Source organism: Falco cherrug, chromosome 5 (assembly GCF_023634085.1).
Source record: "Falco cherrug isolate bFalChe1 chromosome 5, bFalChe1.pri, whole genome shotgun sequence".
In the NCBI taxonomy this organism is placed as follows: domain Eukaryota; kingdom Metazoa; phylum Chordata; class Aves; order Falconiformes; family Falconidae; genus Falco; species Falco cherrug.
Genome location: NC_073701.1, coordinates 30,249,933 through 30,264,342, shown reverse-complemented (window position 1 = coordinate 30,264,342; position 14,410 = coordinate 30,249,933). Strand labels below are relative to the sequence as shown.

The window sequence follows — 14,410 nt, the reverse complement described above, 5'->3', positions numbered from 1 at the left end:
AAGTTTTGTGATCATACAGCATATTAAAACCTATCTGGAATAATATCTTTTTTTCTACACCTTCAGGAAGTGCATTTGAAGAATACAAGTAGAGGGAACACAGGAAACAGAAACTACAGAATGTAAGAACATGCCATCCACAAGAATGAAGAATGAATGTGCCATCTGCAGGATACTTTGCTGTAAATAAATTATTTGTTAAACATTGGAAAACTTAAAAAAACCTATGGTTTAATAAGCTTGATGCAATCTCAACCAATGGGCATTCTTCCAGTGAACAATGCAACTAAACATTCCAATATTAAGTCTTTAGAGAACAGAACATTTTAACCAGCCCAGAGATAAAAAATTCTGTGGTTGATATATTACTGTTAACCTGTTTTAAATGTCCTGCACAAAATCTCTTAAAGTCCTGTGCCCCTCAAAAGCCTACAAATTTATGGGCCTTTGATGGATCCAATTGCACTAAATTAACCTACGAACACTGGCTGCTGGAGTCATTCATCAGCCTTGTCTAAGTGGTGGTTTTTTTATTTGCACTTCTATACAAGCAACAGGCTGTTTGTTTTACAGTGTCTGATAACATTGTTTGTCTGCCCCTTCATATTTGCACATTTGACATTCCCAGTAACAGCAGCAGTAAGGTAACATACAGAGTTTTAAACATCCATTAATTCCACCTGTGGCATTCTGACAGAATATGGGTTATAGATGCATTTGTTTAAAGACAGTTTTATTTTTCCTTCTCTTGCCAAGTTGCAGTTTATTGCAATTTGTGAGACAAAAGATTTTTAAAAGCAGTTAAAGCATACATAGGCTCTCAAACCATTAATGATACTTCCAGGTAATTATTTTGCAACAGTATAGGTAACTTCCTTCTTCCTCCATATAATGCAGTATGTAAAATTTAGCATATCAATAATACACATATATCAAACAGTATGTAAAAATCTCTGTTTTATAGTACAACGGTGCTATTTTATAGTTTGTTACATGAAAGGGTCTGGCCAAAACAGTAATAGGTAAAAAGCAAATATGGAAAGATCAAGCCAAAGATTAAACAACAAAACAGTTTTAAAAGTACTCAGTTTAAATGAACCAAAATGGCTTCGGATTCCAACATGGAAATGACTTCTACATCTTCAAAAGAAAATTCAGATACTTGCTTCCTTCTAGATGTTTGAGTGGTGGTGTGTTCACTTATGGTTGCACGAAACACAAATTCATAGATGCCTACACCTGGGGAAGACAATTTGAAAAATAGCCCTCAAGTGATTTCAAAGGGTAGCTCATCAGGGCCTAAATCTTTCTGAAATATCAGCATTCTGTTCAAAGGTAACAGGGTTACTCAAGTTCTCTGCCATTTTAATTCTTCTAGAATCAGATGAGATTAAACTGACTGTTAATTAGCTTGCTGCATCTCTCTGTAAATCAGAAAAGCTAATCTAATCACCAAATTACAGTGTAGAAAGAGTACTCGAGAACAGATGAACCATAATGTCCTTCAAACTGCTACTTACAATCACCTTTCATATTTCTGCATAACCTCAGCCATTTAACCTTGATAGGTACTGCACTGATTCTGCCTTGAACAACACCGTGTACTATGCTCCATTTTTGCAAATCAGCTCAGTGCTAGATTGGCCCTGTGGTAAAGGGGGATAGGTAGCCAACAGTGTCCCAAGGTGAGCAATAAATGTCTCTGTGAGAGGAGGTAAGTGAAGGCAGGGGAAAATGCACTGCTCCACCCTGTCCAGAACTGCAACGTGGTTCCATTCGACTTCTTCCCCCCATCACCCTGCATGTGGTAAGCTCCGACAAGGGATGAAGTATTCCTTGGTCAGCCCCAAAGAGGTCAGGCAGAATACTGTAATAGGGAGGAATTAGGGACATGTTAGATTAGATCTGTAAAGGAAGTATCTCTTTTTAAAGGCTCTAATCTGCCTTAGCTCCTACGACGTCCATGGCAGTATATGACTGAACTAGTGATTAAAACACAAGAGAAGAATCTCTGCAGGCTGCATATTGTACAGTGCCTCAATAGTTTCTTGTGAAACAGGCAGGAAAGGTAGGTCTTAAAATTCTAACACATTATTATAGTTCCTCTTTTATTCCCATAGAAAATTTGGGTTTCATATTTTCTCCAAGTGCAATGTATTCCTATGCAATTTTTTAACCTCTCCGCTTTCTATGAGACACATGGTTATATGCACGATAGGCTGCCAATGCAATGTAAAAGCACAACAGTAAACGAATAAAAAGAATATGTCATAGCTGACACTGACTGAGATAGTTATGTTGAAAAAGGAAGAAAGTACAGAGCAACAGATGGGGAAACTAGCCTGGATTATTTACCACCAATTCAATAAACAGAGGTAGCAATGCTGATATCTGTCACAGCTTTTACAGGCCTCTTTTTGGCAGAGGGGATGCAGAGGGAAGCATTTTTGCTTCAATGGCCATTAACAATTCTGAAATGTGTTCTAAGAATAAGCCATTATTTTGGCGTCACAGACATAATACATATTTCCATTTCATGTCCCCATGACTCTTTTGTCCCCTGTCTCCTCCGAAGTTCTAAGGGGAGGCGGGAGGAAAGGTGTGAGCGCAAACAGCAATTTGCAGATCCCTGTGGTGGCAAGTTTCTTTGTAGATAACATTTTACTGATGCACTGCTAACATAACTGAATAACCAAACATCATTGTGCTATTTAATTCTTGTAAATGAATTCAAAGTTTGGTCTTATCTTTGGATTAATGCACTTACATTTATGCCACCATTTTTCTCCTGTTGAGAAATCATAATTAGAAAATGTCACTTATAAACAGCAATATCTAACATCAGAACTTGACATCTGTCTAAACAAATTAGAACAATTCTTGAAAGAAACTACAATAAATAATTAATAGCTACAAGCTTCAAAGGCAACAGTTTGCTTTACTACAGAATAAATGGTATCACAAAATGGAAAGTAGCTCCACCGCTGCAGAGGTGAGAAATGCATGGATGGGAAGTGCATACTTGTGTAAGAAATCTCCAGTCATATGGCAGGGAGCACGTGATACACCAGTCAGTGTGAAAGATAAAGGGCTGCATTAGCTTAATAATCTTAATAAACCCACTACTTAAAGAAGAAGTTGAAGCATGAAGCAAAACATCTCCTGCCCAAAAGTACAAAGTAGTCTGACTTGAAAAACATTTAATTAGAGAAAGTGAAAGGTTCAGCTGGATTTTCAAAAGCACTCTAGATATTTAGGAACAGTGCTCCACTGGATGCCATTGATTCTCATATATCACTTAAGTGTAAAGAAAGTCCTACTCCTCATCCTTCCATATCATGTAAATCATGTGAAAGAAGTCACAGATTTTTGCACTCTGGAAAAGACATAAAAATACACTTATTACACAGAATGTCACTGAAGTGCGAATTAAGCCTCATTATTTTCAGTTAGTTCAAAAAGGACTGCAGATCTGAACCCACTGAAGTTAATGTAACTTTCATTAAGGTGGCAAAATCTGAGCCTCATCTCCATAGTAACCATAATTAATCATTAAGATTTTAAATGGAAAATGAATAAATTCCATATTCTGCTCAAAATGTACTTACAGACTTACGCTTACATTTGTGTGACAGACTTGTATGAGGCTTATTTGTACCATTCAGTCAAGAGAGAAAAGAAAAATCAGATAATGGGATATTGCGTTCTGTCCCTGTAGATACGTTGAAGTAGGCACTCTTTGACAAAGGCAGATTACAGTGTCAATTCCTTTTTTAAGATTTAAGGGTAAATTAGCAGTAGACTTTCTTTACAGAAGTGAATTCCATACATAACTAGTAGCTATGTTCAGTTGCCCCATGAGCTGGTTGTTGACTTAGTATCAATAGTTAAAGTTGATTAATGAAGTCTCTAGGCCAAGCATGGTGTCTTCTTCGCTTTCAATTTTAACAAGCAAGTGCATGATAAGCCAAGTTTAGAAAAGTGTATGCATATTTGCTTTGCCTGTTACTGATTTGGCCAACAATGCCAAAGTGGTGCTATTGTTTTGTTTAAGAAAGTACTTGACTAAAATATAAAAGAAAGCATAAATATTTTTTTAATGTATGAAAATGACAATTATATAGGTATGGTTATTAAAATAGAAATACAACTAGCCATAACTTTTCAACTTTTTGTCACTCAGCAATGGCAAAGAAACCTTAAATTGATGAAGAAGGGGCAGGTATGTGTCAAAATGCCACAAAAATTCATAGACTTGAAATGCAATTCTGCATCTTCACTCCAAGTTAGAAATACAGATGAAGAAAAGCGTTTAAAGTCAGGGAACAATGGATATGACTGAAGGACTGCTCAGATTAATCCAAGTTCTATATCATACCAAAGATTTTTATGCCACACTCTAGCCTGAAATCAGTGTAGAATTTGGCTTAAAGTCAGTGGCATGATATGATCGAGATTTTCATTGGACACATATTTTTATTTTTACCTGATTACCTTCTCACTCACAGCGTGCCCCACAAAAGTCAGTATTCTTCTGCAAAAAGAAAGCACAAAGAAATGCATCTGATTTTAACAAGGAATGAAAAAATAAATATTCCTAACATGAAACTGATGCTATTTTTAATTCTCACCAGTTCCAAATTGTGAGAAAAAGTTGAAATATATGGCTAACAGTCTGTGAATTTTTTTTTAACTTTATGTGGTCACTATGATTATCCTAATGTGCAAAATTTCACGTTTCATTGTTTTGTTTTGAAATGATGGTAAGTTAAGCCCAAATAGAGATTCTTGGAACCTATAGGCTAGATAGAATACTTATGTTCTGATGAAGGTATAATCAATATATTTAAAATGTTTTATTTTTAGTCTGAAAAGGAATAGTAATAATTTATTTGGGGACTCAACCTATACTGGTCCCTCTTTTAAGGATACTGTTCAGTGCAAACCAGTCTTTCAAACAACAAACTTCTATTTAAAACCAACATGCATTCCTCCCTCCCCCTCCCCCCAGCAAACCTAGTTAAAAACTAATGCAACATAATTTTATTGTTTATCTGTTTGTTTGAGGTGTGTGTGTGTGTGTTTTGTTTTGATTCACTTTGTGTTGATTTCGGGGGTGGGGTAAGGAGGAAGAGATGAGGCTTTCAAGTCAGTAAGATTTTTTCCTTTTGGGTACAATCCACAAAAGATAAAGAATTTGCCTTGATGAAATTACTAATTATCCAATTCATGTGTGGAAGTAGCATTAAGTAAAGCAACAAAATTAAAGTTGTCTTGAAAGAAGGAAAAAAGTTATTAATACTAAGTTTTTACTCATTGTAATCCTACACTATACATGTTGCTTCTCACAGCATTGGAATGTTCTACTGGACTATAACTGTCCAAACACGCAGTATATGATATATATAAATCTTTGATTTTTTTACATGAAGAATGTTATGGGAATATCTGAAACTTGATTACATATAGTACAGTATAGAGATACCAGTCTGGCAGAGACCAAAACAAGAAGGACCTCCCTGATGCTTACATTAGGAAATCTTATACTAGTTGCATAAAGGGTGTGTGTATGTATATATAGATATATACATATATAGAGACATATGTATGTATATGTGTCTATATATATATAATGTTATAATGTGTGTATGTGCATGTGTGTGTGCATGTGTATATTACGCTTTTCTTCTCTTTCCCCTCAAGTAAAATTTGAACTTCCTGTTTTTTACACATTGTTTCTCATGGGTTATATCAATAATCCAATTGGAATGTAATTTTAGAACATTGTATAATATGGGGGTCACAAGTTAGATCCTGACTTTGTTTTTCACACCTGAAGAAATGACCTGATTATTAAATCATAAACCACATCCTTGCTGTCATCGGGCAAATCTATTTATCTGTTTAAGTACAGATATAAAGTCCTAACTCTGATGGCCTTATTATGAAAACATTGATTTAAAATTTTCTTTTATTTCATTCTTCTCCAGACAACTTCTGTTAAGTGAGATTTTTTAAGTGTAAGCATCCCTTCAAAGTAAGAATAATGTGTCATATAAAGAGAGAAGAATGAAAATATCTGTTATTTAATAATATCAACTCAATTATTCATTTGTCAACTAGATGTTTTTGTAAGAACAATTCATGCCTCTCTATAGCACCCTCAACTATTTCAGAAGTGGAAAAGACTTAGCACTGTAAATTCCTATATCCCAAATTATTTATAATAATGTCTGATTTCTTTGTGCTCTTCAGTAACTTTTATTTTGCCAGCTTGACTCACAAAACTCAAAAAAATCATCAACTATATACTTCTGCTGCTACACATTCTTTCCGACAGAAATTTAACATACATACACCCACCTACAATATTTACATATTCACACCTGATTGAAGTTCTTAAGAAACAGCACAAATACGGTTGGGTGATTTTTTTTTTTCCCACATTTGAAAGGTAGGAACCATTTTTTAACTAAATCTAAACCATTCCATCTTACTGTATTTTACATTCATTAGTATCATCTCATTCCTCTAAAGCAACAACAAAATACCTGCAGAACGAAAAGAACTCTATCTTGATAAATAGGATCATGCTTCATGTACTCATGTTAAAGAAAAAGGTTTAACCAGATAACTATATTTACAACTCATTCAATTACATTCACATTTTGTAGTGAAACATTTAACTTTGTAAATTTTAAAATCAAATTAATGTTTCACTCTTCCAGGTTTACTGGCATTAACCTGGCTTATGGTATGAAAAAGCCCACTTTAACAATGACCTGATTTTTAAATCATAAAACACATCTTTGCTGTCATCAGGCAAATCTATTTATCTGTTTAAGTACAGATATAAAATCCTAACCCTGACAAAGCATCCAAGACCAATAGACTAAAGTGCGACCAATGAAAGAGGTACAATGTTGTTATTTTGTGCCAAGGGATGAATTCTATCTTTTTTTTTTTTTTTAAGATTAGAATTTAAAATCAAATTGATATAAATACTGCATAAGAGTTATGATGCTTTTCATTATTCCCACTTGAGATGAGTTTGAATATAATAAAGCACATGCCAGTTACACTGCATGATACAGTATATAAATCATACCTTTTCATTTATTACCATTTCTAAGGAATTTGTTCAACTGAATTCTATAAAAATCCTGTGCAAGATGAAAAAACAATTGTTAAAAATGTATAATGGTAATAGTTGCCTGATTAAACTAAGTCTCATCAAACATGAGTCATAAAATGCTCCACTGAAAGCATACAGGTATTTCATAATGTTCTGAACAGCTTTGTCTGTAGTCTGATACTTCACGTTGCTTTTATCAGAATGTGATGGTTTGGTTTTATAGTTTCTTAATCCTTGGAGTCTTTGGGTTGAATATTAAACATATTTATCAAGCCTCAGGATTTTAGGAAACAAAGTTAAAGCAGAAGAAGCAGGACAACCTGCTGCTGATAATCAAATTATATATGAGCTTTCTCTCCTCCCAAATTATCTGCAAAGCCATCCAGAAGTGCTAAATGAAGAGATCAATAGCACTTGGTTTCCAGAAGGACAGCCTTTCCAATAGGAATATTAATTGTTCTTCCTTTCTTCACTGTTGGACTTCAGTTGGTATCCTGACTAAGACAGGGGTTTCCATGATGCAAGCATGAATGTGGATACATGAATTTCTGATTTCACTACTGAATAATGCTACTATTAACATTTCAAGTCATTATAACCAAACAGTGACAAGTGTTAAATGTTCACTCACTAAAAACCATTTAAACTCTCTATTAAAGTTCTAACTGGAGTTATTCTTTCTTTTTTATTTTCTTGTGCTTACTCATAATACAATGTCACTACTTGATGACAAATAATATTTCATACTGTGTATGTAACATCATTGTGTTGCAGAATCCCCCAAATACCTCAACAATGTCTTTGTTGCGCTATTCTCCCCATTTAGCACTTACAAGCTTTTCTAGTAACAACCAATAAATAAAAAAACAGAGCTCTTAATATGTACAAATATTAAAAAGAAATCAAGAGTTTTTGCTAGTTTGCAGTTCATGTAATGCCATCTTGACCATTCTGTTCCCCTCTCTCTACAAGCTGTCTAGAACAGTAAACTTTGCTCCATAAATAATAGTGTATTCATGCTTTTAAAGGCTTTTATATGCATTTATGGTAGGTAAAGGTTGGAAGAGGTAGCTGACTGATTTTTACTTTTATCTACTTTGATTTCAGTAAAGGGCTTTGTCATTCTGTATACATAAAGGATAATGCACCCTTTGGTTTGTAGAATGTACTGAAATGTTTGCAGCCCTCTTGGTATCAGGTCCAAAATGTGAAGCATTACTGTTAAGAGGGTATCTTTCTAATGTATTTGTATGTACAGTTTACACCTCTGTGAGGTCTAATAAAGGATTATGGTTAATAAAAAATGTGTTGAAAATTCCTCATCCACATAGATTTTGCAGTAATTTGCATTCTTCTTTTCTCTTCCCTGGCATATAAATTTCAATTCTCAGAATACACCAAAATCAGGACATACCTTAACAGGATGAGCAAGCTTCACTCCTAAGATAGGACTGACATGGACAGTTAACTAGTGGCTCAAGAGCCTTCACAAAATGGAATTGTCAGCAGAAGGAATTATGGAACCTATAGATAAAATTAATACCAATGAATAACTGGGAACAAACTGCATTCACTCACAGATGAAGATATCTGAACTCTGGTATACAGTCATACACCCAAAAGCTCCTTGCTGTTTGAGAACCAGCTAATGTACACGAACTCTTCAAAAGATATCCAAGGGACGTTTAAGGACCTACAAACTGCTATGTCCTACAGCTCTATCACTCAATTTTATTCCTCAGGATCTGTATGTGAATAAATTTTGTATTATAAATATGGTATCTTGCAGGAAAGGGAAGATGGTTGTTGTGAAGTTAAGCCTCAGAGCTCTGTTGGGAGTCCTTTGGAAGAAAGGACAAAGCATGTAGTCAAAGATCATCAGGGTAATCTTGGATTTCCAAAATCCTTGTAAATTAGGTCCCTCATCCAATGTTCTTAAAAACACTAAACTCTCATGAAATGAGAGGGAAGTCCTTCATATGTGCACACTGCTGGTTAGGAAGAAGAAAAGATATATCAGGCCAGTTGAGAGCAAAGGGGCACCGTATGTGAAATCCTGCTGCAATCTGTTCTTGCACCCATGCTGCTCAACCTTTTCCTAAATGAGCTGGAGAAAGGGTGGACAGTAAGAACACGAATTTCATGGGTGATATTAAGACAATCAGGTTGATCAGGCATGATCATGCCTTGGTAAATCTATGCTGACTGTTCCTACTTGCCGTCCAGTCCTTCAAGTGCTTGGAAACAGCTTCCAGGAAGTATTTTACTATAACTTGCCAGGTACTGAGGCCACCTTGCAGATTTTGGCCCTCTTAGATGGCTGCAATTTTTGCCTTTTTTCAGTCACTAAACTCCAACAGTTGCCATAACCTTTCTAGTATGATAGAGAGTAGCCTCACAAGAACACTGCAGAGCTCCCTCCCACCCTCATCTGTATCTGTGGTTCCAGGAATTTGTGTATCTCCATTTGGCTTAAGTGCTCCATCTTTTGTTGTGGGCAATACTTCACTCTGCTGATCATCTTATGGTTCTGGGAGGCCTGAGGACAGCCTTGCCACTGCAAATGTGAATAGACACAAAAAAGGCCTCTGGTCCAGGAGGTCCCTAAATTGTGAATCAATGGAGGGTAGGAAAGTTTCGCTACATGTTGCCTTGTTCTAGCATTTTTCCCTAGATACTGATTTTGGCTACAGTGTAAAACTTTTTCTTGGACTGGTTTCCCCATCTTATCTTTATCCTGACTTCTTGTATTTTTATCCTGCTGCCACAGTAGCCATTCTAGACTCTTAAGTGCTCAAACTCTAAATGCACAATCCCTAAAGTAATATCCTTCACACAAAATTCTCTATACATAAATATTTACAGCCAAAGATCTTTAAATCCACACTGTCTTATCATAATACTTGAGCAATCTATGGAGATTTCAGTTTAAAAATAATGACCCAACAATAATCCACATGTTTTCATTCTTACTTTCCGATGATAAGCTGCAGTTAACAGAGACCACAACAACTTGTGGATTTGGCAACATGCCCAAAGAATATTTTAAAATTCCATTCATTTGTAATCTTAATCACAATTTTTCAAAGTTTTAAAACATATTTATTGCATATATTACCACAAGTTTTCAATCTTGCATGAACAACATGTACTCGTTAATAAAATGACTGTATGGTAAACTATGCTTACACAATCAAAATAAGAACGCTCCACAGGGATTAAGGCAATATCTAAGAAATTACTAATAGTTCAGAAAAAGTAAGAACTTTCATGGTCAGCTCCCTTCTTAAATCATACACTTCCTCAGATGCAGATTCTTTAATTTATAGAACCTTTTGACCAAAGAGTTGCAGTAGATTAACCAAGCCTGGATATTGACTTACTGGGAAATTACCTTTTTTATTGCTCTAACTTGGAACTGGTTTTGGATCACAGCTAAAAAGAAAAATCAATCTAGAAATCCATTTCTACTTGAAGGCCAGCAGGAGTTCTGGAAGCTTAGTAAAAAATAAGACTATCAACAGCAGCTGTTAAAAATGTCATGGAAGAATTTCTTATTTTATTAGTACAAAGTTTACAATGTGTGTGGAGAACTAAACTGACTTTTTTTTCCTTAGGCAACTTCATTTAGCTGTGTGTGGTTTTATCCTGTATTTTCACACTGTTTTACACTTGGTTAAAAATACCTTTATTCACACACTTGCCTTAATTTTGACTTACTACCTTCTATTGTTACTTATTATATCTCTTGTGCATACTTCTTAGATAAAGTTGATTAGTGATGATTCTAAGCCCATCTTTCATCACTGCAAAAAGGAGCTACCTCTGAGAAGTATGTTTCACCAACCAAGAGGGTGGCAGAGCTATTAACATTCATAACAGTTTGTATGTGTTGCACTACCCATAAGTGGTACGCAGAATTTCTGCTTTCTGAAAAGAAGTCATTCATCACCTCTGTATCTTGACAACAAAAATATTGAGAAGAAATTGAACAGAACAGGAAGAAAAGTATCAGTCAAACTGAGATAAAACAAAGATTAAAACAGGATTTCCAGATTACCACTGGCTTGGTTTTGTTTCGGAAGTGCTCAGTTTTAACCTTTAATACAACAAACATTTCAATTAAAACATACTGTCTTTGGACCAGACTCCAAGCCCTCCAGGATCATCTCAGCTTTTGTCTCTCCACTAAGTAATGTTTTCACTCTTTTTGTTTGCTTTTTCCTTCTGTTCTGTATATGACTTATTCTTGCCACATAGTGACCCGGTGCAACAGTAGAAGCAGCAAACGCCTTCCCAGTCCTTCCAACAAAAAAGTCGGTAAGTCTACTGATTTTGGCATGCTGTCAAGAAGTGAGAGGTAAATGTTTGAATGCCATCAGGCTGAAAATAGAATCAAATCAGATCTCCCATTGATTCTATGCATACTGCAATTAGCTTGCTATTTGAAAAAAAAAAAAAAAAGAAAAAAAAGCAGCAATGCCAGCATTTTCAGGTGCCCAATACTACAGCATTAAGCATACCCTCAGCCTTCCGATGAGATCATAGCCTCTGAAAACTTAAATGCTGTACAGAATGGATTCCAGATCCCAGTGTGGATTACAGAAGAGGGAAGTTTTTTAATTATTGAGTTAGAACAGTTCTGGGCACACAACACAACTCTAATCACTTTAAGACCTTTTAGGTTTAAAAGCAGATAGAGCAGGGAAAATCACTTACTTCCACCTTTAACAGGCCATAGAGAAGCTGCTAAATTTTGTTCTGTTTTGGTCTAGGCATTAGTATTTCAGATATTATTTTCTTTAATTCTTTCAGTTCTTTGAACGAGAGTCAGGGGGGTCAGGAGGGGTGGGGGGTGGGGGTGGGGGCAGGGGGGGATCTTATTGCTCTCTACAGCTACTTGAAAGGAGGTTGTAGGCCGGTGGGGGTCAGTCTCTTCTCCTAGATGACAAGCAAGTGGACGAGAGGAAACAGCCTCAACTTACATGGGGCTTAGATTGGATGTAATGAAAAATTTCTTCACTGAAGGGGTGATCAAGCATCAGAACAGGCTGCCAGGGAGGTGGTGGAATCGCCATCCCTGGAGGTGTTTAAAAAACTTCTTGCTGCAGTGCTTAGTGCCATGGTTTAGTGGTGGACTTGGCAGTCCTGGGTTAACAGTTGGACTTGATGATCTCAAAGGTCTTTTCCAACCTAAATGATTCTATGATTCAATGGTTTCTGTCACATCCATAGTTTGTATTTGTAAGAAGTACATTTAAACCTTATTTTATTCAAGGATTTTAAATTACTATATGCCTTTCAAATAAATAACAAAGAATATTTCATACAGCTCTGATTCTTTTCCTTGTCAGAGTACAAACTCATTTATTTGATTTTGTTCTGCTAGTTACCTTTCTTATGTATGCTGTCTTACTACTTCTCCATTCCTTTACTTCTTCCTTCCTTCTATTCATCTAATGCAAAAAACATCAAATCCACATAGTCTCCCTCCGATTTTTGAAAGAGGATTCTCATAAAGCAAGGTTCTTCACTGTCTCCTAAGAACAGACAGACTCCTAATTTCCTTGCAGTCTCTCGTTTTCTTTATGCAGCTGGATCTTTGCTTTTCAGGTAACACTGTGAATGAATGGAGCTGCCACCACGATTTGTTAAAGTTGGCTTCCTAGGAACTCTCCATTTAACAACATTTAGCTAACATATATCCAAGAATATATATCCAAGAATACTCTGTAAATGTGTGTTTAAATTTTCATCTGAAAGCATTTTTGCAATGCGTTGACAAATTACTTCAGAAAATGTAATTTATTACCCATCATGTTATAAAACTCCCCTTTCTGGCATATTTTAAGCATTCATTCAGTACTGTATGCACCTTCTTTGTCTCTTTCTTTTTCAACTATTGTTTTCTGTGTGCACAAGTTTATACAAAAAATACCAGTGCTAAATATTCTTTCCCCCTCCCCCATATTTTAGTTGTTATACATCCAGAGATTCTCTCAGGAAGCATTTTCCATACTATCTGGCTTCTGTGTGAGAGCAAGTCCAGCCATGAGGAAGAAACTTTGTACTCCCCTTTGCAGTGCTCATTAGTCCTTCAAGATTCCCAGCAGCAGATAAACACAGAAATTTATTTCCTTAAAGCAGAAAATTTCAAAAGAATATTACAAAACCTCCTTCATTATGGCTTTACATCCTCAAATGTGGGAAATGAATGGCAATGTTTCCATTTTATTATAAGCTGAACACAATAACTTCCCCAGTATTACTCAGCACATGAGTGTCAAACACAGGTAACTTGTACCTGGCACCTTGATTAAAGAAATTTAACCAATGACACCACAGTGCTGCTCCAGCATCTTGTGATTTCTTCCTGACTGTTACACTGGAAAAATCTTAATCTCAAATTCTCTGAAGCACCAGAAACGGTGAGAATCATTAGAAGCACATGGACACACGCAGCACAAGCTTGTGTAGATCAGGGATTTTCCAGCTGTACAAAAAGCTGACTTAATGTACATTATAAAATTTTGAAAGGTTCATAAATCTATCAAGGCAAACAATGGAACAAATAAAGGCAACTTTTATTTGGAAGGTCTCTCCCATTCTAAAAAATTCTGTTCAATATTTGGCTAAAAACAATACTCAGTAATTTATAATAGCACAATGGATTCTTTCCTATCCAGCTTGCCCCTTTACACAGAAATGTTTATTGCTTGTCCAGTTTCAAAGTGTACATACAACTACAGATACTAGTCCAGGAAAGAATAAATCTGCAAAATTTTAACCTCAAAAGTTTCAGGAAACTGAAAAGCCAAATGCAAAAGCTGAAACATACAGTACTTATATAATACTTTATGATGAAGGGCCCTCTAAAACTCTCAGTTTAGAAATGTCATGTGTTTCCTCAGATTACTGAAGCCTGAGCACATTATCAAGGTGGTATGCAATATAATTTGAAGATAACATAAAAAATTGACAGTAACTGGTACAGATAATTACGTTATGAGATCACGAATGAGTAATCTTTTCTACTTATGGAACATCTCACAGTGTTTTTCAGAAGAAAATTAAGCAGAATTATCTTAATTTTGCATCAGACAAAAGTGAAAGACCAAATTCTAGCTAACTTGCTAAAAAATATACAGCTAGCCCATAACAGCACCAAGAGCAGCACTCAAGAATACCAGCTCTGGTTTTTTATATCTGCTGTTAAAAACAAGTATCTTGCTACAGACATTCTATTATTCTAGATTTGGGAGATAAAACATCAAG

The 14,410-nt window shown here is 35.6% G+C and overlaps 1 protein-coding gene across 1 annotated transcript in view; it reads left to right on the top strand.

Moving 5' to 3' along the window:
• Positions 1 to 8,465, top strand: part of IGF1 (insulin like growth factor 1) — a 56,545-nt gene extending 48,080 nt beyond the window's left edge. The window contains exon 4 of the mRNA XM_005435048.4: positions 67 to 8,465. Coding sequence (XP_005435105.1) covers positions 67 to 126 — 60 coding nt within the window. The 3' untranslated portion in view covers positions 127 to 8,465. The remainder of the gene's footprint in view (positions 1 to 66) is intronic.
• Positions 8,466 to 14,410: the final 5,945 nt, after the last annotated feature.